Source organism: Acinonyx jubatus, chromosome E4 (assembly GCF_027475565.1).
Source record: "Acinonyx jubatus isolate Ajub_Pintada_27869175 chromosome E4, VMU_Ajub_asm_v1.0, whole genome shotgun sequence".
Classification (NCBI taxonomy): Eukaryota; Metazoa; Chordata; class Mammalia; order Carnivora; family Felidae; genus Acinonyx; species Acinonyx jubatus.
The window spans coordinates 24,306,298-24,332,325 of record NC_069395.1 but is presented as its reverse complement, the minus strand read 5'-3'; the positions used below and the strand labels follow the sequence as shown (position 1 = coordinate 24,332,325).

General features: G+C 44.5%; 2 protein-coding genes across 11 annotated transcripts in view; one reads left to right on the top strand and one right to left on the bottom strand.

Annotated features, from left to right (window-relative positions):
- The window catches only part of RASSF5 (Ras association domain family member 5), a 71,697-nt gene extending 70,449 nt beyond the window's left edge, over positions 1-1,248 (top strand). Inside the window, exon 6 of the mRNA XM_027074924.2 lies at positions 739-1,248. Coding sequence (XP_026930725.1) covers positions 739-771 — 33 coding nt within the window. The 3' untranslated portion in view covers positions 772-1,248. The remainder of the gene's footprint in view (positions 1-738) is intronic.
- Positions 1-26,028, bottom strand: part of EIF2D (eukaryotic translation initiation factor 2D) — a 28,525-nt gene that overhangs the window by 498 nt on the left and 1,999 nt on the right. For 3 of the 10 annotated variants that reach the window (XM_027074920.2, XM_027074915.2, XM_053209193.1), the window contains 13 exons: positions 24,933-25,016; positions 24,334-24,424; positions 13,565-13,672; positions 11,450-11,703; positions 10,860-10,977; positions 9,149-9,194; positions 8,615-8,718; positions 8,368-8,517; positions 7,905-7,994; positions 7,112-7,207; positions 6,417-6,524; positions 5,702-5,822; positions 1,242-1,416 (listed from right to left, as the gene is read on the bottom strand). In XM_027074920.2, coding sequence (XP_026930721.2) covers positions 1,242-1,416; positions 5,702-5,822; positions 6,417-6,524; positions 7,112-7,207; positions 7,905-7,994; positions 8,368-8,517; positions 8,615-8,718; positions 9,149-9,194; positions 10,860-10,977; positions 11,450-11,703; positions 13,565-13,672; positions 24,334-24,419 — 1,456 coding nt within the window. In that variant the 5' untranslated portion in view covers positions 24,420-24,424; positions 24,933-25,016. Of the gene's footprint in view, positions 1-1,241; positions 1,417-5,701; positions 5,823-6,416; positions 6,525-7,111; positions 7,208-7,904; positions 7,995-8,367; positions 8,518-8,614; positions 8,719-9,148; positions 9,195-10,859; positions 10,978-11,449; positions 11,704-13,564; positions 13,673-18,051; positions 18,275-24,326; positions 24,425-24,932; positions 25,017-26,028 lie in introns of those variants that run through there. The other 7 variants (XM_027074923.2, XM_027074922.2, XM_027074916.2 and 4 more) reach the window with 7 other exon arrangements.

Genomic DNA, 26,028 nt, shown 5'->3' with positions numbered 1-26,028 from the left:
ACACTGATAGCCACTTTCTAGGGTATACTTGAGGCATTTATAATTTTCTCATGAGACAGAATGTATGCATCTGTGTTTAGTCATATGCTTGGCTATTTTCCTCTGTATTTCTTCTTAGTATCTCAGATAGGAATTCTTCACTTAAAGGGGTCAACTCCAAAAGTTAGCTACAGGGTCCTGCCTTAAGCCCTAAAATACATTTGCTTATTGAGCATTTACTATGCCAGGCCCTGAGCACGAAAAGGATGAAGGCAAGGTCTCTGACTTAAGTTGCTCCGTCTAGCAGAGCGCTAATATTAGGAAAAATTGGCCAAGTTGCAGATGCTAACCAGAAACATAAACACAACTGGAAAGTGATACATTGGCAATTTCTTAAATGCTAATTTAAGGACAGAAAAAGAGTGGGGCTGCTCTAAGACAGGCTTTGTTTGACCCCTAAGCTGGGCCAATGAGCCCAGATGTGGTTGGCCAGATGTGGGCTGTGGGAGGGTGGGCGCACCAGGCAAGGGAACAGAGACAAAAGCACCAAGTGTGAATGTGCCTGGCACATCTGGGGAACAGCAAGGGCGGCAGCATGGCAGAGGCCCAGGGGTGGGGGAGAGAGCTGCCAGAGACCCCGAGGGGAAGATGATCTGGACTGGGAGGGTCTTATTTACTGAGTGTAGGAACTTATTCTGAAGGCAGTGACAAGGCATAAGGAGTTTTTACAGGAGAGTGATGTGATCTCGTTTGTTTTAGAAAGCTGACTCAGACAGATATGGTGTGAACTGAGGACAAACTGGAGGCTGGATGCTCCAGACATGGTAGAAAGAACTCAGGCTCTACAGTGTGACAAACCAAAGTTCAGAGCTGGGCTACAACACCAAACAATGGAGTATCTCAGGGCAAGGTACTGAATCTCTCCGAAGCTCAGTTTCCTCATCTGCAAAACAGAAACAGTTCTGCAGCATTGTGAGATTAAGAGAGATCATGCCTGCATGAAGCCCAGCAAAGTACCTAGCCCAGTCTGGATGCTCAAAAAATGTTTTATAAAAGGGAGAACTAGGAAGAAAACTACTCCGAGAGCATGGTGGAGAGAGTTCTGAATTTGGGGGGCGGGGTGGGGGGGCGGGGCAAAGGATCTGGCTCAAGTATTAGCTCCAACTCTTGCTGGCCAGGAACCATATGGCCACAAAGATTATGACGACTGGCGTGAGTTGAATTGGTGGGAAGATTTCTGCTCCTTCAGAGGGGATGCTCACCAAGCAACAGGCGGCTGAGGTGATGGACCTGGTTTCCCTGGATCTGGACCTGCAGGCTGTCCTTGGCCCCAGGGGCAGGTGTGACGGTCGCACTAGCCTGGCATCGCTGCTGGAGGATGGCGGCCACTGAACACGGGTCCAGGCCATAGGCCTCCAAGTTCCGGACCACAGTCACCTGTGGGGACAGAAGACTGATGGCAGGTGCAAACACAGGCCCTCCCCTTCACGGAGCCTTCTGGAGCCTCCGCAGCTCTCCACCCTCTATGTTCACCATTCCCACACCCACGGTACCTTTTCCTCCACGTGGTACTTTTATTTTTATGCTTATTGTTTCTTTCTATCCCATCCAATATATATACTTAATGGAATACTCTCTATCCCACATGTAACATGTGGGAACTTTTTAAAAAGTTCTTTTATGGGGCACCTGGGTGGCTCAGCCAGTTAAGCGTCCAACTTCAGCTCAGGTCATGAACTTGCTTTTGTGAGTTCGAGCCCCGTGTCAGGCTCTGTGCTGACAGCTCAGAGCTGTCTTCGGATTCTGTGTCTCCCTCTCTCTGCCCCTCCTCTGCTCACACTCTGTCTCTCTCTCTCTCAAAAATAAATAAAGATTAAAAAAAATTCTTTTTAAGTTCTTTTACTATGAAGAGTTAAAAACATAAATAAAAGTAGAACTGATTACTGAGCTCCTATGTTCCCATCACTGGCTGCAACAATTATCAACTCAGGACCAACCTCGATTCACCTAGACCCCTGTCCATATTACTTTAAAGCAAATCCTCCTGCACATCAGATCATTTTATCTACAAATGCTTTTGTACGTATCTCTAAAAGATAAGGGTTCTCTCAAAGACAAAGACAAAACCATCATCACACCTAAAAATGAATGGACAATAATTCCTTAATATCAAGCATTTCATCAGGAACACATTACATTTTTCTATTATTCATCAACTTCACAAATGACATATATATCATTTTGAGATTTAAAAAGAACATCAACACTTAAAATCACAATTCTGTCTTTTTGAAACAAGTTCTCTCACATTATTTGTGACTAGAGAGAGATGGTCAAGTATGTTACCATCAGGAGTGGGCTGGGGAGGGCTGCTCTCGATAAAGTTACAGGTTCCAAATAACACAGGCCTGTCAAGGGACTCCAGCCCCAGAGAATCTCAGAATTGATAAGACATCAGAGGTCACACCTATTTCGGCACCCCCATCTGATGCATGAACTCCTGGCTACATCTTCCCCCAAGTGGTTGCCCAATCTTTGCTTGTGGACCTCCAGAGACAATAACTCCCTATTTTGCAAAACACCAATTTTAATTTTGGACAATTCTAACTGCAATCATCAATATTAAAACTTAATGTTTAAATAAGTTAATACAAGCATTCCCTGATTTTTCAGAGTACACGGTATGCCACTTGGCTCTTATGAAAAGTCCTACATTAGTACCTGTTTTTGCTGATTCAAATCCACAGGGTTCTCGCTTTTGTAAAAAAAAAATGTGAAAAGGGAAAATAGCATTCGGCATTGGTCTTCTGGGAGCCCTCACAGAGGCAGTAGGCACCGAGCAGCAAGAACACCCCGGTCACTCCTTCCCCGGAACTACACTCAGCCACCAGAGCTTTGAACTTTGTGAGCATCTGGGCCTTATCTCCATCTATTCTTTGTATTTGTTAGCAAGATGTGTCCTGAGGTATCAGAAAAGCCTAAAAGAAGTTATTTTTGGGGTCCAGGAACACTCAAAATTTTTTCCATATAAATTCACGGTAATTGCTTTTTTTGCTTTACAACCCTTTCAGGTTACAATAGAATTCAGAGGAGTGCTCCACTTTAAATAGTGGGGATTGAAGAAGACACAAAGAAATGGAAAAACATTCCAGCTCATGGATTGGAAGAACAAATATTGTTAAAACATGAATACTACCCAAAGCAATCTGCACATTCAGTGCAATCCCAATCAAAATTGCACCAGCATTCCTCTCGAAGCTAGAACAAACAATCCTAAAATTTGTATGGAACGACCAAAGACCCCGAATAGCCAAAGTAATATTGAAAAAGAAAACCAAAGCAGGAGGCATCACAATCCCAGACTTTAGCCTCTACTACAAAGCTGTAATCATCAAGACAGTATGGTATTGGCACAAAAACAGACACATAGACCAATGGAACACAATAGAGAACCCAGAATTGGACTAACAAATGTATAGGCAACTAATCTTTGACAAAGTAGGAAAGAGTATCCAATGGAAAAAAGACAGTCTCTGTAGCAAATGGTGCTGGGAGAACTGGACAGCGACATGCAGAAGAATGAACCTGGACCACTTTCTTACACCATTCACAAAAAAAACCTCAAAATGGATGAAAGACCTAAATGTGAGACAGGCAACCATCAAAACTCTATAGGAGAAAACAGCCAACAACCTCTTTGATCTCAGCCACAGCAATTTCTTGCTTGACACATGTCCAAAGGCAAGGGAATTAAAAGCAAAAATGAACTTTGGGACCTCACATCAAGTTAAAAAGCTTCTGCACTGCAAAGGAAACAATCAACAAAAAGAAAAGGCAACCAACGGAATGGGAAAAGATATTTGCAAATGACATATCGGATAAAGGGCTAGTATCCAAAATCTGTAAAGAATTTACCAAACTCAACACCTGAAAAACAAATAATCTAGTGAAGAAATGGGCAGAAGACATGAATAGACATTTTTTCCAAAGAAGGCATCCAGATAGCCAACAGAAACATGAAAAGATGCTCGACGTCACTCATCATCGGGCAAATACAAATCAAAACCACACTGAGGTACCACCTCACACCAGTCAGAATGGCTAAAATTAACAACTCAGGAAACAACAGATGTTGGTGAGGATGTGGAGAAATGGGAACCCTCTTGCACTGTTGGTGGGAATGCAAACTGGTGCAGCCGCTCTGGAAAAGTGTGGAAGTTCCTCAAAAAATTAAAAATAGATCTACCCTGTGACCCAGCAATAGCACTGCTAGGAATTTATCCAAAGGATACAGAAGTGCTGATTCATAAGGGCACATGTACCCCAATGTTTATAGCAGGGCTATCAATAATAGCCAAATTATGGATAGAGCCTAAATGTCCATCAACTTACAAATGAATAAAGAAGATGTGGTTTATATATACAATGGAATACTACTTGGCTATAAGAAAGAATGAAATCCTGCCATTTGCAGCAACATGGATGGAACTCGAAGATATCGTGCTAAGTGAATTAAGTCAGAGAAAGACAGATATCGTATGTTTTCACTCCTGTGTGGAATTTGAGAAACTTAACAGAAGACCATGAGGGAAGGGAATGGGAAAAAAAATAGTTACAAACAGAGAGTGAAAGAGGCAAACCATCAGAGACTCTTGAATACAGAGAACAAAATGAGGGTTTATGGGAGGGTGGGAGAGAGGGGAAAATGGGTGATGGGCATTGAGGAGGGCACTTGTTGGGATGAGCACTGGGTGCTGTAAGTAAGCGATGAACCACGGGAATCTACCCTCAAAACCAAGAGCACGCTGTACACACTGCATGTTAGCCAATTTGACAATGAATTATTTAAAAACAATAATAAACAAACAAATAGTGGAGAAAACCTACATACATAGAAACTGCTTAGTACAGAGTCTGGCACATAACTACACACTCGAGAAATAGTGCCTATTGCTAATTATTACTGAGGTTATCATTACCGGTTCTCATTCACTGCTTATATGTCAAGCACAATTCTAAGTGCTTCACGCATGTATATTCCTTCATCTGGTCCTCACGGTGCCTTATAAGGTAGGCATTATCACCATTTTTCACATTAGTAAACTCAGGCAAAAAACCATTAACTTTCTCAACGTCAAGCAGCAAGGCAAAAGCCACATTTGAACCCACATATTCCTAATGCCAAAGCCCACTCTTATAACCATACATTAGAAAGTTCTTTATTCTGAACCCAAGTATGTCTTCTTGGGATTTCCACCCAGTATTCCTACTTGTCTTCTCAAGGCATCTCAGAATGAGTGCACTCCTTTTCCCAAGAACAGCTTTTCATACACTTGAGGACAGACAGAATTTGTTTCCTATGTGTCTGTTGCCAGGCTAAACACACTTCTTTACAAGCTATTTTCACTGAGCAAGGCCCAAGAAGTAACAATGAGAGCTGAAAGCCCATGACAGGTCTAAGAGAAAAATAAAAATAAAATCTTGTTTACCTTTGGAACTAGGCTCTAGCGAGTTTCCCAGCACAAAATCCCAGAGGGAGGGAGTGAGGGGGCAGCATCACCTGTTTTCTATAAGGCCCAGCCCACTTATGCAAGCATGGGTCTTTCATTAACTATCTTTGTGGTGTGCCAATCTAAAATCCTCTAATCACATTGTAGAGAATAAAACTTATAGCAGGGACATTAAATCACCATCTTCCAACATTGTGTCTTTTAAAATTTACCTTTTTATTAGACGCTCTCTGTGCTAGGGTGATGTCAATTGGGCAGATTCTGCCTTTCTTCACAATGGGCTCTTGTCCTGGAAAAGTCACTTGATACACAGGCTGCAATTTTTCCAAACATCTGAAACAGGAGTTCATAAGCTATAGACTGGTAAAGCCAACAGAAGCTATCTCCTCATTCCCCGCTACGAGCGGGCAGCTGGGTGTGAGCCAATTTGCAGGCAGTGGTCTGCCCTGGGCTGCACTCAGAATCACCGACCTCACCCAAGGAGCTGCACCCAAGACCAATTACATCAGAAACTCCAATATTCTTTAAAGATCCCCAGAGCATGGCCAAAGTCAAGGCCCATGGATTCAGGGAAGGGATCATCAGTGACCTGAACCCCTGAAAACTGTCCAGCAGCCTGGCCTTCTGAAAATCTGTCCGGGCTGCCTTGTGGAGTTTACTCCGTCTCAAGACTCTCCTGTATCCAGTGTGCTGAAGTGCTGCTTCACATTTGTGATGTGTTCCAATGAATCTTTTAGAGAACTCCTTTACCACAAAGAGTGTCCACCTTCTATCTAACCAGATTTTCTCTTGTTATCCTATACACTGGGACTGACCAACTTTTTCTATGAAGGGCCCGATGGTAAATATTCTACGCCTTAAGGCCACAGGGTCTGTGCAACCAGTCAACTCTGCCATGGTAGCATAAAAGCAACTGACAGACAATACATAAACAAATGGGTGTGGCTGTATTCCAAAAAATACAGGTAGTGGGTCAGATCTGGCTCATGGGCTGTAGTTTGCAAACTCCTGATGTACATAATTTTCAGTTTTGATCTGTGGAACAAGAACAAAGAGTAAGAATCTTTCTTTTGAAGACTTTAAGACAATTTCTCCCAGCCTTCTTTTTGCTTCTAAATCTTTCTGAAGTTCTTAATTTTAATTCATTGTTCTTCTTTCTCCCTTTTAAGTTCTCTCTTTTTTTTTTAAATTTTTTAATGTTTAATTTTGAGAGAGAGAGAGAGAGAGAGACAGAGAGAGAGAGACAGAGTGAGAGCGGGAAAGGGGCAGAGAGAGAAGAGAGAGAGAGAGAGAGACAGAATCCGAAGCAGGCTCCAGGCAGAGCCCGATGAGGGGCTTGAACCCATGAGCCGTGAGATTATGACCTGAGCTGAAGTCGGATGCTTAACCGACTGAGCCACCCAGGTGCCCCTTAGGTTCTCTTCTATATTGTGTTGGCTCAAATCATTCCAAGGAACTTCCACATCAAAATCACCAAAACTGTGTTCATGTAGACGATTATCAGTTGAATTATGGAAAGAAAAATCAAAGACTAAGACAGTGACAACTTTACAGTTCAATGTGATGGACATTCAGGGGAGGGTGGGGGGAAACACTGGAGAGGGACTGCCAATCCCCACTACCTGGTCAGGAGACTGTCCCATGGAAGCTTCATGACTGTGTGCTGTTCGTTTTTCTCTAAGATGCAGTCACATAGGATGGGATCCAATTTCACGAGACTGAAGGGAAAGAAGAGATAATAAAGAAATGCCACTCCCGCCCCTACTGACCCCAGGGCCACCTCAGGATTTGTCTCTTGTATGTCCTTTGTTGTCATCCAGAACCATTAGAACCAATTCAGGGACCACAGTCCATGAAGCAGTGTACCCTGTGGATGGGACATATGGAAGGTTTTCCTAGAACAAGGGTAATGCAGGTGGTAGAGGGGAGGGGGTGATGGGATCCCTGGCTCAGTTCTGCTAACTTATCATGATTAGGCCAACAGTTTCCAACTCTCTGATCATGGGGATATCTTCTGGAAAAAAAAAAAAAGTAACGGAATGTTCTTCATTTAGTAGTTTATCTTTTGTATCCACTTACTAAGAAAACAGAGAACACCAAAAAGCCACAAGGACTTCGGTAAAATTTTTCTAAGTTTGCATTTTATTCCTCACAACAGCACATGCATTTGAAAACCAGCAGTGGATATATATGAGCTGATACGAACTCAGGCTATATATAGTCAGTGCTGACAGCACATGTGGATCTGAGCACCAGACAACAACTCAAGGTGTGTCCACAGCCTCTGGCTCAGAAACCACTGGTCCAAACGGCTGTGCTTTCCCCCGTTCCCCTCCAGTGCAGACATCCTCCACAGGGGTGTGCAAGAGTGCGTCGTCACGGACTAATCTCCAGCAGAGCTCCACACCCACTCACTTTTTGTTGTCCGCATCAACGAGGTCATTTCTCTTGACATAGTTGATGATGATCGTCCGGACCTCACCGCCCTCGAGAATGCTCCCCTTCCTAGGTCAGAAATGATCGGGGGGAGGGGGTGGTGGTTAGTTCCTGCTGTGCCAGGAGATAAACTGTGGACACTAAGACTCGCTCTCTGCTAGGCAGGCTGCTTTCCTGGGCTCTCTGACCTCTATTTTCTTCCCTTTCCTGACTGACGTGAGCAGGACCGTGTGCAGAGTAGTTACAGGTAGAAAAGGGAGAGGACTACTCTCATTTGTTCAGAGACGCTTCCCAGGGGAAGGAGGCTGGAAGCTGGACGTGAGAGAAAGGGAGGACGGGGCAGAGCACATTCTGCCAGTCCCAGAAGAAAGCTACTCAGCTGGAGAGGATCTATGGCCAGAGCACCAAGCAGGCAGAGGAGGGCTGCTCTCCAAAAACTCACTTGTGGCCAGACTCCTGGAAGAGCAGAGTCATGCTGGCTGGGACACAGTAGAGGGATTTTATATCTGGAGGGTGATAGGGCTGTTCCCTGCTACCCTCCTGGATAGTCTGGGAGGTCGGGGAGGGCTCGGCTATGACGAAAGATGTGATCCTAAAACCCGGCAGAAGGAAAGAAAAAACACATTTTATACTATACCCAGGTGCCCCGGGCCAGCTGAGCTACGGTGACCAGGCCCCCCTGCACTCACCTCGGGTGCTTCCAGTCCACAGCCACAATGCTCTCCACCCCTTTGCTCAGCTCCTTCACCTGTATAATCTGCTCCTGCTGCATGTGCTGCAGGAACTTAGAGAGCTAAGGGAGAGAGGGCCAGTGCTAGGGACTCCACCGATGGCATGCACATCCTGAGCGCCTGACATACCCCACGCTGAGCCTGGCCTGTCCCTGGGTGGGGCACATGACAGTCCCTGCCCTCATCAAACCAGGAACTGGGAGGCCCCCCACTCTGAGGCTCAGGGAGTGGGAAGTGGCTACAGACTAACTGGTGAAACCTTTTGGAACTCTGGCCAGATATAAAGGGGTGGAAGGGAGAGAGGGGCGTGGGTGCCCGCCCAACTGCCTCAGTCCAGGGAGAGTTTTCTTTCCCCTCCTTACACCAGGAATCAAAAAGCTTAATTCTAGCCTGAGCCCTACAGACAGGGCTTCCCCAGCGTCCATCCAGCTCATGGCACATGGGCCCCTACATGACTCTCTGTGTGGGTATGTGGAGAAGGTACCTGCTTACCTTTTTGTAGCTGGACTTCTTGATGTCCAGCTGTCGTCCTTCAGGGCTGGTGGCAGATGGAAAAGGCAAGTTAAGCTAACAGAAGAACTGTGGTGGGAGCTGCCCGGTCCTGAGAGGGGGACATTGTTCCTCAGCCATCCCCCTCCACATTCAGGTAGAAGCCGCTGTTCCAGACTCTGACCAGTGGTGGCATCAGAGAGGGATACCGACTTTAGGACACTCTAGATCACTGCTGTCCATCAGACCTTTCTGTAAATATGGAGCGTTCTCTGTCTGTCTATCCAATATGGTAGCCACTAGCCACATGTGGCTATTAAGCCCTTAAAATGCAACTCATGGGACTGAGGAACTACATTCTAAATGTTATTTAATTTTAACTAGTTTCAATTTAAATGGCCGCATATGGCTGGTGGCTACCATACTGGATATGGCTTTAGAGTTCTCTCAAACGAGACCACCTTCTGTGGTCTCCAAAGATTCACCTCAAGGAGAACCTTTCCAACACCAAGCTCACTGAGGCAGCTGGGCCCAGGACAGGATTTGGCAAACTACGTGCTGTAGGCCATATCTGGCCACATCCCTTCACTACTGTCACTGAAAGGGTAGAGCCAAGTAGCTGCAATAGTGACTGTCTGGTCTGCAAAGTCTAAAATATTTACTATCTGGCACTTTATAGAAAGAGTTTGCTGACCCCTACCCTACAGCTGTTAATTTTGGGGTGGGATGGTCCTGAGAAAGTCATAATCAGTCCCTGTTCTCAGAACTTACATTTTTCTCAAAATGTGACAAGCAACAGCAGTGGGATACACAGAGAGCCCTTCTAGAACCCCTCCCAGGTTAAGAACCTATATCCTAGAGAAGACTCTAGGACCTCTTTCCCAGTTACTTCCAACCCAGCAAGAACAGGACAAATTACCACACACTCTGACCCCACACTCGTATAGGATGCCTTAAAGAAGCCCACATGTAAACAGGAAGAGAATCACATTAAAACCACACGTTAAAAAACACGGTAAAATTCTCAAAAAAGAAAAGTTAGTCTGAGTGTAAAAATCAGTGAGCAAACCATATGATCTGATATGGTGCTTATAAAATGTCAGGCTATTTAACTTTGACAACAATCCTACAAGCGCTGGAAATGAGGGTTCAGAGAAGCTCCATAACAAGTTCAAATACACCTTGTTCCAAAATCCTGGGAGCTGGCATTTAAGCCAAGATGTCTGTTTTCAAAGTCCAGGTTCTCTCTACATGTGATCCTGTCTTCTGGCCCCTGTGTTCAGGGTGTGGGGGGGCTCACATGGATTCTTCCTCCTGACACAATGTAACCAGGACCACCTACTTTGAAAGTAACCTGTGAAGGGGCTGTACAATCCAGATGAAGCCTCCTGACTGAAAGGCTCCCGGGGAGGGGGGGGGGGGGCTCTTCCTGAATAGGACAGGCTGCCCAATTCATGAGACAGCCCGGAATCACCACAGCTGAGGCAATGCTCGGAGAATATCGGGAATTTAACTTGAATCAACATCCTTTTGCTGGCTAAAACTGAAGTGTTCAACACTCAGGACCAAATTCATTTGCCAGATCAACCCTCCACGCCACTCTCTCCACAGCATGTCCCTCAACGAATTCTCCCACAGCCCTGTCCTGACATACCACCAAGGGACAAGAGAGAGCCCTCGCCCCGGCCGCCAGCCCCCACCACGCCTTCCATACCAGCAGGACAACATGTGGCTGCCAAGGAACGTGCTGGTGAGTAAAGGGAGGTCAGCTTTTCTGACTTGGCATTTTAAAGCATGCAAGAAGCATTGCTGTACCAGTTCATCCATTTGTTCTGCAAGGAAAAGACAAGAACCACATTTTTCTGACGGATACAGAATGCCTAGTGTAGTACAATCCCCGCCCAGCCCCACCCCTGCCTCACCCCCTTAGCCTTGGAAGGAACCCATCCTGGGCACCAAAGCTTCTGAGCACTGAGCCTTTCAAGAGGGCAGACCCCAGAGAAGAGGTCTAGCCACAAGGTCCCACCCAGCCAGGAGCAAGTGCTTCTCTGACAGAGAAGTCAGAGCCTAAAAAAACCGTGGAGGCCTCTGGGGCTGGAAACAGTCCAAGTGCCAGGATAGACCGGCACCAGGGAAACACGACTGGTGTGAAAGAGACTCCAGGTCAGATGTCAAAGGGCTGCTGAACTACCCTCACCAAAACAAGGACTTTCCTGTTCTCCTAGAGCTGCTCTAGTCAGAAGCATAGCAAAGCACGTTTCCTAAACTGACAGGAAGTGGGTCCTTCTACTCCCAGAGCTATACCTTGAAGGGTCTTGCTGTCTGTGGGGTCTGGGTTCAGGCCCCTGACACTGGGGTCTTCCGAGGCTTCTGATAGGGACTTCTCCCCACACATCCGCTGAACCTCCCCATTCTCCTCCTCTCCCTCCAGGGTCAGGCGCCTCAGGTCTCCCTGCAGGGCGGGGTCTGCCTGGACAGACTCCTTCTCTTCACTGAGATCTGGGGGATCCAGGGCCAGTGGAGCAAGGGAAGGTGGAGAAGACTTGTCTCCAGATCGCCTGGAAGAATCGCATGTCAGAAACGGCAAGCAGCAGCCACGATATTCTCCAGTCCTGCTCAGGGTCAGCTGGGAGTCCAGAGAGAGTAGGAGCCATGGCAGTGGTGTCCAGGAGACAGCAGAGAGTCTGAGCTCCCATCTAAACTCTATTTCCAGGGCACCTGGGGGGGCTCCACTGGTTGAGCATCCGGCTTTTGATTTCCACTCGGATCGTGATTCCAGGGTCGTAGAATTGAGCCCCATGTCAGGCTCCATACTCAGCATGGAGCCTGCTTAAGATTCTCTCTCTCTCTCTGTCTCTCCCTCTGCCCCTTTCCCCAACTTGCGTGCGCTCACACTCTCTAAAATAAAATAAAATAAAATAAAATAAAATAAAATAAATAAAATAAACTGGATTTCTAATTCTGGGCCCAGAAAAACCCCTGCCTCAGTTTCCTCATCTCTCAAATGGGGAGGGTAATTCTTGCTTCCTCCCTGGCCCAAAGGAATAATAATGTCACTAATATATAGCTGGGGACAAGGACAGATCAAAGAAAAAGTAGTTAGAAGCCCCCAACAGTATCCCCTTCACATGAGTTAAAAATAAAACATTTTGAATTAAATAAACAGGAAGATGCACAGGTACCTGCAGTACCAGTGTGGGGAAATACAAACCCAGGGCTCAGAGTACTTGTCAAGGAACAAACCCCTGGCCTGCTCCACAACTGCAGAATCAGTTGCTTCCCTGTGATGTCAGGGTGCAATCTAACCTGCAGCGTGGAGATTACGTGGCTTTATGCCACCGAGTCTCGGGAAGACAGGGAAAAAAGCAACGCCTCGTACAGAGCACGTGGAGCAAGATCACGGAAAGCAAACTCAGTTCTAACTAAGGGTTGCAGCACGTCTCGTAGTAGTGTTAATAGTGAGGCCGGACTCTACATTTAGGCTGTTCTGCTAAGTACACAAATTTTTTAAAACGTGGGCAAGGGGAACGGAGCCGCTGCTGGTAAAACAATTAGCAGTGTGACCCCGACGGCCCTGCTCACACTGACAGAACAGCAGGTGCCTGGAGAACATCCGGAAGCAGCCCTCACATATCTGCTGGCACACAGGCCAACGGGGTGTACCTGCAGCACAGCAGGCTTTGGCCAATACTTATCAAATGAGGGACTCCGACGCTGGGCTGAAGATGTAAGGATGTGTCTATGCCAACAGGCCACTTCACCCAGCCTAAAGACCAGGCAGAGTGCTTTCGAGAAAAGTACTATTACTGTTTCGGTAAAAATGACAAGAAAATAACCAGAAAATAAACTGGTACATGGCTTGAGAAAGCAAGTGTTATGGTGAGAAAACGTAACTTCCACAATAGGGAGATTGGAAATGGGAAATCTGAACAAAAATAATCAGGTCATGACTGTGGTGCCTGAAGGTCTACTCTGCTTTGATCTGGAATCATAAGCGAGAACACCGGGGCACTCACTGTAGGGCAAGAAGATGCCTAAATGTGTGTGGCAGATAAAACCACACTGATTAAAGCCATATAAAACAAGAATATCCCTGTACTGAAAAGCAGAGCAGAGAGTCTGTAAGGCCTTCTTCTAGGCCCAGGATTCTACAATCCACCTGGAAAATAATCAAAGTTCTCTGCAATTTTTCTCTGAACAAGAACAAAAAAAATTAAACCAATCCATCCATCCATCCATCCATCCATCCATCCATCCATCCATCCATTTTTCCTTTCCACACTAGCAAAGAAATTAATATCTGGACCAGCAACTTGCAGAAGGACGTGGCAGGGACGCAGGCTCTCATTTGTGAATGCAGGCCCTGTGCTCTATCCCCCCAGCCAGCCATCTCTCTGACAGAAGGAACACGGAACCCACCATAAGTGGTCCTGGTAGGTGTGGAGCACAGAGAAGCCCCTTCCCTTCAAGCCTGAAGTGAGCATCTCGGCTGTGGACATGGCAGCAACTCCGACAGCAACAGGGGCTCTGAGAGGGAGGAAGCCAGACACACACGTCAGGGAAAGTCTCACAGGAGGGCACATGTCAGGACTATCTCTCCACACATATGCTAAGAGCACCGCGTTTGCAAACTGGAAGCAACCACCCGCATCACAGGAGTAAACTCAGTCAGGTCTCAGTGTTCTTCAGATTAACTCTAAATAGGACTTTCAAAAATCCCTTGACCAACATGCCCCTTCTGTCTAAGTAACTACTCTGCTGATGTCATCACTGTTTGTTTTATCCCTATTATGAATCAAACCCAGGCATGACTTGCAAGGATATTTAAAGTTACCTTTGTTATGATCTCACGGTTGTGAGATCAAGGCCCATGTTGGCTATGTGTTGGGTGTGGAGCCTCCATAAGACTCTCTCCCTTTCAAAAAAAAAAAATTCCCTCCATTTAATTCCAAAAATATAAATGACCTCCCTTACCTTAAAGGCATAGCCATCCTATGCAGAGATTCAAAAGGAAGGCCATTGGTATGCCATAAATTAGGCCAAGGGAGGCCACAGGGAAGAGAGAAGAGAGAAACAGTGGAACTAACTGGGGAGGTTCCTTCTAAGCTGGCTCTTTATTATAGGGCTCGCTCCTTGTAACCATCTACTAAGAACTGAGTGAGTCCAGTGATTATCAAAAACAATCTCTTTCACAGTAACTACATAAACTTCCAAAGCCCAAATGGGACATGTGTGACAGCCCAGTCCTCAAGCATTGCCCACACACTGCCTGTAAGGTCTGCTGCCCGACAGGATCACAGAGAACAGACAAGCCTGGCCAAGGTGACCTGGGCACAAGGGAGGAGATTCAAGGGCAGAGTTCCCAACACCTGAACTTAAGAAAAACGTTTGCTAAGCTGGTGGCTCCACTTACTGTGCCCACAGGTCAATCAATTACTACCACAGAAACTTTGAAGCTGGCTTCTCTCTCAGTTCCAAAAAGAGGGATCTTTTTCTTCTACCTCTGGAAGGGCCGTTGGCTCAAAAACTTCAATCTCGAACATGCTTCATATTTTTAATAAACCCCCCTTCATACCCTCATTCTCTGCCACAAACCATCTAAAGCTACATCCCCACAGATGTTTTAAAGGCCAAATTGAGCAGGCCAAATACACATGTCTGTAGTTTTCTCCCATCTTGGATAGAATCCCAGGGAAAACCAGTGACACCACTGTCCTTTTCAACTGCAAGTTGTGCAACAGGTAAACAAGGAAGGAAACCTTTCCAGGTCTTGGTTCCAAAAGGTTCAAGGAAAACAGGAGAACATGAGTAGCAACAGTAAGATCTTTCAACGCTGACCCCTCCCATGCCTATAATCTCTTTCTCTCTCAAAGAAGCAATGAGAAAAAAATTATGTTTCACACAAGGAAGAACAACGGATTGTATCCAGTGTTGGTGGGAGTGTGGGAAGATACGCTCTCCCTAGAGGCGTCAGTAAGATATTGTTGGTGATGAAGACACACTGGAGGTGACCACAAGGTCCACTCGGAGAGGACCTCTTCCATCACCACACAGCAGGTAAGAAGGCTCAGCGTCCCTGAGCTTGCTGACCTGGAAAATGTCCCCATGATCTTAAGTGAAAAAACAATACAGATAAAGTGTAATTTCATTTGGTTATATTTTTAACCTACACACCAAAATCGTACGTTTTTATATGCACATATATACACACATTCAAGAAGGCTGACAAGGATGTATGCATCAAATGATATGGTTACTTCTAGGAGAAAAGAATTTTTCCGAACTATTCATATGAATATTCCCTAATTTATTTTTAAAAAGATGCCGTGGGGTGACGGCTGAACGACTCTGTAAAAATACACTACAAATCACTGAATTGTACATTTGGAATTGGTGAATTTTATAGTATGTAAACTAGATCTCAATAAAGCTATTGGGGCATCTGCGTGGCTCAGACAGGTAAGCTTCCCACTCTGGATTTCGGCTCAGGTCATGATCCCAGGGTGATGGGATTGAGCCCTATATGGGGCTCTGTGCTGACAGCATAGAGCCTGCTTGGGATTTGCTCTCTCTCTATCCCTCCCCCATTGCATTCTCTGAAAAATAAATGATTAAAAAAAAAAGAATTAAGAGAGAGGATGATGACATAGATGATGGAGAAAAAGGTGTTAAGACAATGAAAGACCAAGAAAATGTCACAGACAAGATGTGGTAGGGTCCCCTCCCTAAGGAGAGAAAAAAAGAGAGGGGAAAAAAAACCACTTCAGGTAATCTGGCTATGCACCTATGTGACAACATCATGACCTTGTAAACTGAGACTACTTAATCAGACTACATGTTTGTGTGTGTCACCATAAATGGAAGACAAAGAAATAGAAAATATATAAAAAAACTATGCCATGATCTTCAGGGCTCAATTCTTCAGGTATGAACCTAACTGAGCGGTATTGGTAGGAATAAAGTTGCTTCCTGGAAAGAAAAGCCTCGGTGTCATGACTCCGTGTGAGAATTCTGCTATATTACTTGGGGGCTCGTCCGGGATCTGATGGTGCGTTTCCACCTCCTTCGCCACTGGGGATACAAACCTCAGGGCACCAGCAAAGGCGGCCTCCCCTGGCGCCAGTGGACTGCTTGATCCGCAGGAGACCAGCCCTCCCAGCATGCCGAGGCGAGGACCCCGTGTGTGCCAACGAAACCGATGAGGCCCAGGAACCAGCTCAGGGAGCACTCCTTGTCAGACTGGTAATAACCTGGGTTCGTTTAGGCAGACTTGCCCCTAAGAGGCAGAAGGGGAACCTGATCACCTCCCAGAGTTGCCACAGTAGTTCTACAAGGGACGAGGAATGGAGCTGCAACTCTAAGGTGCTGGGCACTGGGCAGCGGGTTGGAGTTGCTGTGTGAGTGTGTGTGGGGACTTGTCTCTTGTTCATTTCCTGGGTCAATGACTATGATAATTAGAGCCAACTGTCTCTGGTTATTCTATCTCAGAACGGGGACTTTAAGGAATATTCCCAAGAAGCTGCCGAAACTACTTTTATTTTGGGGAAATTCCCGATCTTCTCTGGACTGACACAGACTGCCTAATTCCACTAGTGGAAAACAAAACAAAACAAAAGAAACCTGGAGTCTGCTCCTCTGTCTGAGCTGATAAGATTTAAAACTGGGAATTCTCTTTCTGTGCCTTCTGCTCATACCTCTCCTCTTCTGCCTTCCCTTCCCCCTCCTTTTCCACACCACCTGGTGGGCAGCCTGCATAACTGGCTCCTCAATGCCTCAGGCACCATCAGCCCTTTCTCCCATCCTAGAGGTCTTGCAGCAAAGACCACACACTTCATATTTCCCCACTGGTGCCCCAGGTAAAAATAGACAATGGGGAACAGATTGATTTACTTTTAAATGGACACAGATGGAACATATTTGGTATTTAAATGGATTTAAGTTTGTTGGTTTAAAACAGACAACTCTTTAGAATTATCAGCAGTAAATATATAAAACTTTTTTCTACCTAAGGTTTTTTAAAGGTCAAATAAGCTGTTATCTCTGTTGCAATTTGTCAGCAAAAAGGTGACTTAAAATGATGGTTAATTTTGTCTGTCTCAAAGTTTTCATGGGTAATTGTTAAGACAGCTTTCAAAGTCATTGGTAACCTAAAACATTAAAGTTTTGCTTGCATGATAAATTGAGATTGAATTCATTAGATAGCTAACGAGATAAGAGGCTAAAGCACTAATTACTAGATGTAGGTTTGTGCTTCTGACTTGTTACAGAGAAACTAAAGATATTTGGATCTGTGGGAAAACATGTTTTATGATTAATGGATTCTTAAGTTTGCCATCTAAAAAAATTCTGATGTAACATAAAGTACACAATTAGTTACCACTTAGTTTTCACTGGAGACTAAGGTTTCAAAGAGTTAAAATTCTGCTAAATGTAATTAAAACCGATAAAAACAAGAAAAGCAACTCTGTATGTAGAAAAGGAAATATGAAAGAAAGATATAAGAAATGGAAAGATATTTTTGTTAAAGGTAAAAAAAAAAAAAAAAAGTAATTTTGTCCTAAATGAGACTGGTTATTTGGAGAGAAATGGCTTGGGATAAAATCTAAATGCAAAGAAAGGTTGTAGAAGGTTCATGAAGAAAATCTTCACACAGAAATTTTATGTGTGGTCAGGATGCACTAAGGTTACAATAAATGGATTTTAAAAGTATACTGGGTTAAGATTAAAACTCCCCCTCCTTTGTTCCAAAGGCTGGGAACATGATGGCAATACCCTTCGTGCAGGCCTCCAAATCCTCCACATTTCTGTTGTTCCTGGTCAGCAGAGGACTGGATGCCCATGCCATATGAGGGAGGGATGATATATGAAGGGCTTTTACTAAGATATGTGGGAGCCATTTTACTAACCTTAGTCCATTGTATGCTGAAAACGGATATCCACATGGCTGAAACATATTTATGTGGGCATTGTTGAAAACAGCAGGGGAATGGACCTTGACTTTGGCTCTTTAACCCCTTCCCTCAATGGCCAATAATCAATATGTAAGTTACTGTTGGGCCAAAATAAAATTAGTGCATATTATGACAACCAGGAAAGTCTTGCTTGGTCACAGTCCATACCCCAAAGGTCCTGCAGGTGGGAAACAGAGGGGTAAAAACAAAACAAAACAAAACAAAACAAAACAAAACAAAACAAAACCAAAACAAAACAAAACAGGAAAGACCAGGTCAGCTCTTGGGAGGTAGGGTCAACCCGGGTAAGAATGACTACTCTCAGCACCTTGCGAGACTGAGAGGGCTTTTGGCTGCCAGTTGCATAGCCAGCCAGAACCCAGGGCCAGGAGATGAGGTTTCTCCTGGCCAGCTATAGGAAATTGAGATAAGGGACAACTTTCTTCCTCTTTCCTAGGTAATTCCCCAACCAAGGCCATTACTCCTTTGGAATGCATTATGATTCATTTTCTTTTGCACAAAGGCTTGGCCCCAAAACAAACTGGAAGAGGGAACCTGGCCACCAGAGGGAAATATCAATGACATTACTATCCTACAATTGGACTTGTTTTGCAAATGTGAAGGGAAATGGGGAGAATTCCCCTATGTTCATTGTTTTTGGGCCAAAACAGACCTAGAGAAGGAGGAAGGGAAGTCTCCCACCTCAACCTCCTCCTCCTCCTCCTCCTCCTCCTCCTCCTCCTCCTCCTCGGGTCCTCAATCTGTAAAAAACAAAAAATACAATTCTGCTCCCTGCTACCCACCTTATCCAGGCCCTCCCTGTAACAGGCATGTATCCCTTATAACAAGCTAGAATGCCAGAAGAAAAAACCTTTATGTTACAAGGTTTAAGACACATAAAAGGAGATCTAGGTAAATTTTCTGATCATTAAGTACATAAAGGCCATTCAGAATATTATGTATGTTTCGGTGTTGATCTGGAAAGATATAACGCTTTTGTTAAACCAGACTCTTAATGAGACATGTTTTGAAAAAAAAATTAAGGAAATCTAAGATTTGGCCCTTAAATTATGCTAAATTAGTCACTATCTTACAAACACAAAATGAGAGCCTGATGGCCATCCTGAAGAGGTTGAGGGAGGCTCTCATTAAATATATGGCTATCTCCCCTGACACCCCTAAGGCTGAGATGATTTTAAAGGACAAATTTGTCACTCAAGCAGCCCTAGATATTCAGAGAAGATGCAAAAATCGGCTGTTGGCCTTTGAAGGGACCCTGGAGGAGCTCTGATGAGCTGCCAATTGGGTATATTACAACCAAGATCAAAGGAGAATAAGAATAAAAAAAAACAAAACAACAAACAGAAAAGGAAGCTTAAAAAAAATAATCTGAGACCTTAGTTGTGGCCTTATGTACTATGTCAGACTGGACTTCCCAAGGTCCTGGCACCAAGTGCCATTTATATGCCCGTGCAGAGCACTAAAAGGAGAACGTCCTCAGAGGGGACAACCAAAATGAAAACCCTATAAGCCATGCCCCTTATGTGGAGACAATCAGTGGAGATCCGAATGTCCTCAGGGACCTCTATCTGTGAGGGCTCAGATAACTAATGTCCCTGGAAGGACTAAGTGGGGCCTGGGGCTCTTCAAGGTGGCTCCCCTAAACCAACTGTCTATCAGAAACTCAGAGCCTTGGGTAACTCCAGGACAGAGACACAATTATGTGAGTTTTTAGAAGTTACTGGATATTGCAGGCTGCAGATACCAGGTTCAGGAAAACAGTTTGCCTGCTATATCAAGTATTAAAGGAAACTCAATCCCATCTACTCTCCCGAAAAAATAATAAACTGGGGTCTGACTCCTAGACACTGTCTCCAGCCCTTGGAATGGTTATAAACAGAGCAGAGTCATTACTATTACCAAACTCACAGAGCTAAAAGATCATTAAAACACAGGATCAGACCTTTCTTTTAAGAAGGGACAAAATTTAATCAAATGGCCTAAAGGGTGTTTACTGGAAAACAATTTGTCAAGGACAGTTCTGCAAGTGGTAGCAGCCTGTGAGGTATGTCTTAAAAACAATCCTTTCAATCATAAACTTGCTCTCCCAGACAATCAAGAAACTGGAGGCTATCCAGAAAGGACTGACAATTAGGTTTCAATACTTTTACTAATTGGTAAAGGTCTTCCCCTCCAAGACAGGAAAGGCACAAAAAGTAATACAAATTCTGCTTTATAAAATAATATCCAGGTTTGGCTTACCTAAAAATTTACAAATTAATCATGGTAAATGGCTGCCTTGACTCTTTCCCTAGTAGAACTCCTGGCTCTTGGAAGTTTTACACCTCAAAATAAAGCAAACTGCTTATACTCAGCAAAACTCTAAATAACACCTCACAAGCATTAGAAGCTTTAAAAAATTTTGAAATGAAGTTAGGGCCGAACTCTTAAAAATAGAGCTGCTATTAATGACTAACTGCTCCTGCTCCTCCATCACCTGGGTTATGAGAGAGTCCCTGACATACGTTGTTTACAAAGGCAGGGTCTCTCCTAGACTGTTTGACAGGTTTGGAAACCGTAGACATTATCTTAAGATGCTATCTTGTTGGTCAGTATAATCTTTACTTTGTGTTTTTCTCTTTATGTCCACTAATGTTTATGCTACCTCATGCCTGCCAGCCTTCCTGTAAAACCATACTGTGGGCCACTCGACCGACTCTTGGGTAGACTAACAGCTGTACCCCCACACCATCCCTTATCAGCTTAAAGAAGCCGGAACGGTCATCGTCCCTGTTTCCTAACAGCAGTTACAGGCCCTACTTCAGGGAAGAAATAAATAGGGAAAGGGTTGACATTAGGTAGGGAGAGATAAAGGACCTTCAGGGAGGCAGACTGCAGCTGCAGGTGGGAGGCAAAAGAAGCAGATGGGGTTCTCCCTTCATGAAATCCTTTATGGGTGCCCTCCCCCCATTATCAAGGGTATAAGAGGAGATCTAAATGAGATAGACAATCTAACACTAAGACAACAGATGTGGGCCCTCGGCTCTACCCTAACCACCTTACACCACTGGGTCAGAGATATTACCTGTGAATCTGATCACAGATGCTCACCCCTTTAAACCAGGAGATGCAGTATGGATAAAGGAGTGAAATGTCCAACCCCTAAAGCCCCTCTAGAGGGGCCCATTCACTGTTATTTTGTCCACCCCTATTACAGTAAAGGTGGCCAAAGTGGGTCCCTGGATTCACTACAGCAGAGAAAAGCTGGCATCTCGAAACTGGGAATGCATTCCTGGGCCTTCAACGCCATACAAGCTGACCATACAGAAGCAGCAATCTGCAACTCCAGAGGCTTGGGGAGACTGCAGCCCTGCTTTAGTCACTCTGGAAGCTGACTAATCTACACACGGCAGAAGCTTAAGGAATCGATGGTTTGGTGAAACAAAAGACTGTCCTTATTTTCCAGATCTATTTCCTTACTGTGATGCACTGTCATGTCCTGTTTCTCACTATTATTGTGATTCTTTCTCTACTCTTTGCCATAGGATTGGCCGAGGCCACCTCGGCCAGCTGGAAATGTGGGGAGAGGTTTCTGTTAACACTCACCTTCCTTTTGTGGATAGGATACTTTGATGGTACCAACGCTGGGAAACAATGGCCATGAGAGACTAGAAAATCAGATCCCCACAAACCTTACAGTAAAACAAAATACCCCAGTCCTACTACTGGGGTTTGGCTTCCCAAAAGCTCAATTATTGGGAAAGACTGTCTTGTCTAGTGGGGAAAAAATTCATCACCATCTCTGTTAAAAACTTAACATGCCTAGGCCAAAGATTTTATAACTCAACTGCCCAAAAAACCCAATGTTGGGGAACCCCAGGTCACCTTAAGCCAGATCCCCACCGCTTATCTAACTTCTCTCATCTCCGAGAGGCTGAAGACAATGTCAACGCAGCCATCAAATGGTGGGCCCCAGGGGGACTACACTAGATGTGCAAAAGGAGCGCCTATATAGTACCTCCCTAGTCTGGTCAGGGTCATATGTACTGGAAACTATTCGTCCATGTCTTCCTGATCCCACTTGCCAGAGGGAAACATTTGGGAGTCCAAGTGTATGGACACAAGGAGACTAAAAGGAAGCAGGGTGCCTTACAGATTGGTAATTACAAAGATGATAAATGGCCTCCTGAGCATATAATCCAATATTATGGCCCTGCCCCCTGGGCAGAGGATGGGTCTTGGGGCTACCACACTCCCATTTACGTGCTAAACCACATAATCAGACTGCAAGCAGCTGTAGAAATTATAACCAATGAAAATGCCAGAGCTCTTAACTTACTAGCCAAGCAGCAAACCAAAATGTGCAATGCCATCTATCAAATGCCATCTATCTACCTGCTTGCTTCTGAGGGAGGTGTTTGTGAAAAATTTACCCTGAGCAACTGCTACCTACAGACAGATGATGAGAGGAAAGTCACAGAGGAGATCACAGATCAATGAGAAAGTTTACTCATGTTCCAGTTCAGATATGGAAAGGTTGGGACCCCGGGGAGTTATTTGGAGGATGGTTTTCAACTCTCAGGAGATTCAAAACCCTCATGGGAATTATCCTCCTAATTTTGGGAGGGTGCTTAACCTTACCCTGCTTAGTTCCCTTGGTTGTACGGTCCGTCTCCAGTCTCACTGAGGCCATGATTTAAAAAGGACAGCCACTCAAAAAAAAAAAAAAACAAGAAGAAGAAGAAGAAAAGCAGGGGGAGCGCCTGGGTGACTCAGTTGGTTAAGTGACTGACCTTGGCTCAGGTCATGATCTCACAATTTGTCATTTCAAGCCCTGCGTTGGGCTCTATGCTGACAGCTCAGAGCCTGGAGTCTGCTTCGGATTCTGTGTCTCCCTCTCCTCTTCATGCTCTGTCTCTCTCTCTCTCTCTCAAAAATTAATAAACGTTAAAAAATGTTAAACACAAAAAAGGACGGCCACTCATGTAATAATGTTATAAAAATATAAACCTCTTGGGGAGCCTGGGTGACTCAGTCAGTTGAGCATCTGACTTCGGCTAGGATCATGATCTCATGGTTCATGGGTTTGGGCCCCGCTCGGGTTCTGTGCTGACAACTCAGAGCCTGAAGCCTGCTTCGGATTCTGTGTCTCCCTCTCTCTCTACCCTCCTCAGCTTGTGCTCTGTCTCTATCTCAAAAATAAATATTAAAAAAAATTTTTTTTAAATATATAAACCTCTAAACCAAGATGATGCTCTATGAAACGAAATAGAGAAGTCTGAGCATCAAAGGTGGAAATGTTTCTCTCCCTAAGGAAAGAAAAAAAGAGAAAAAAGAAATAAAAAACAAAAAACAAAACAAAAAAACTTTAAGGTAACCTGGCTATGTGCCTATGTGACAACATCCCTCATGACCTTGTAAACAAAGACTACTTAATTAGACTACATGTTTGTGTGTGTTACCACATATGGGAGACAAAGAAATAGAAAATGTATAAAAAAAAATCATACCACGAGACATTCAGGGTCCAGTTTTTGGGTACAAACCCAACTGAGTGGTGCCAGCAGAAATAAAGTTGCTTCCTGGGAAGGTAAGCCTTGGTGTCACGATTCTGTGTGAGAATTCTGCTACAAAGAGACTAAGAAGCCAACAACTAAATGCAAAAGGTATCCTAGACTAGATCCTTTTTCTTTTTTTTAATCTTTATTTTTGAGAGAGAGACAGACAGAGCATGAGCAGGGGAGGGGCAGAGAGAGAGAGGGAGACATAGAATCTGTAGCAGGATCCAAGCTCTGAGATGTCAACACAGAGCCCAACATGGGGCTCACACTCAAGCACCGTGAGATCCTGACGTGAGCTGAAGTCGGACGTTTAACTTTAACCCCTAGACTGGATTCTTGAATGGAAAGACATTTCATGGAAAAACTGAGGGAATATGAAAAAAAACAGGAAGCTGGATAAGAACTCTATACCTCTATACTATCTTTGTAACTCTTCTGTAAATGTAAAATTACTAAAAAACAAAAACAAAAACAGCAGCAGCAGCAGCTATGCTTGGCCCACATGTATAGACAGCCGCACAGGCTCACTACCATCCCCCAGTGGCCCACTCCACAAGAAGCTGCTTTTTCTTCCTTTAATCCTTTATCCATAAGCTTGGGAAGCTGTCATTTCCCAAACCCTTCCCCAGTTTTACTGAAGATTTTCCCCCAAAGGCACAGTGGACTGACACAGTACCTGTTCCCCAGCAAGGCAATGGCACAGAGGTCACCCTTCTGAACCTGAGGCAGACCAGCAGAGGGCACCACGAGTCCTGGCAGCATCAAATCTGCAGCAAACGAAACAAAAGCATCACAACCTGTATTCTGCCTCTAAACAATTCCAAGTTCTACTTCATCATTTATTCGTTCACTCAACCTACAAACCTTTATCAGGTATCAGCTAGGTTATTCATAATGAAATTAAAAGACGGCAACCTGAGTATCACAGCATTTCCCTAGGGGGGCTAGTGGTCCAACTGAAGCACCAAGGCCAGTTCCATGACCTATCTTATTCTGGTTTCCCAAATTTAGCTTACTGACTTAAAGGACAGCATATGGCAGTTCACAAACTATTTTCTCATTGAAGTACAAAGTACAAAGCTGACTGAAGCCTTTCAACAGCGTTGTAGAGGCCCAGGGACCTCACGGAAGCAGTCGAGAGAGATGAAACGCAAACGGGGGAAAAATTCCATTTTTCAACCATATGAACGCAGGAAGCGGGTACATTTATTAGAGTAGTCGGTCCTTCCTAAGCGGGTTTCAGTCGATAGCCAGAATATAGGGAAATCTTCTTACCTGCTCCCCCCACCAGTTTTTCAAGCACCGGAGGCCATGTCGTGAAAGCTGGGAGAAGGTCAGGATAGGACCACAAGGTATACACTGCCCAAAAAGAGACACATATTTATTGCCAAAAAGTCAATCCCCTGGGGCACTGGCAAAGCCAAACGCGAAGGCCACTTTAATTCAGGGACAGTAAAGGAACTCAGCTCAAAGCTAGAGAAGAGGCTGTGAGGCCCAAAGAAGGTTCATTCTGTTTTTTGTGTGTTTTTGTTCAAATTTAAATGTATTTATTTAAATTCAAGTTAGTTAACATACAGTGTAGCCTTGGTTTCTAGGGGTTTCCTTCTTAAAATAGGCACATTCTTTTTTTTTCTAATATACCTTTTTATCTTTTAATAATCGCAATATAAGCGATTACAAATATGCATAAAAATGCTTACAAATCACATAAACATATTTATACCATTATACAGCCATATAAAATGGAAATATGGAAGGATAAATATTAGGATATCACCAAGCATTTCCACACTTGTGAAGGTGGTAAAACTACTAAAAATTGAAAAAGTATACATATATACAAAAGTACCTGTGAATACAATTTTTAAAAATTATAAATGGTAATCACTCTCTTGTCTTTAAAGCTCTCTCCTCAGTGACTACGGAAATCTTCTGTGGGTATGCTTAGGAAATAACAGGGAGGCAGTGGGCCCACAGGCTTTGCTATTGGAATGAAGAAGGTAGATTCTTAAAAACCTGGATGTCACCTGAGACTGGGAGACCCCATCACTCCACCTGATTGTAGTTGTAGAAATGGGCACAGCAGGTAAAAGCGGGGACAAACACCAAGGAGGATTCCATCTGTGACCTCAGAAACAAGTAGACTAAGAACAGGGCACCAGCCTGTAAACAATTTGGAAATTTCCGCATGTTTATTATTTGTATTCCCTCTGTTTTCATAGTGATTAGTGGTAAAAACCCTTAGATCAAAAAGCGCCTCCTGTGTCCCTATAGCAGCAAAGTGGGGTGGGGGCAGGAGCGGCCCAAGGAGACTGCCCTACGCTGCTGCAGCCCAGCTTAGGGCAAGAAAAGCCCCAGTGACAAAGCAGGT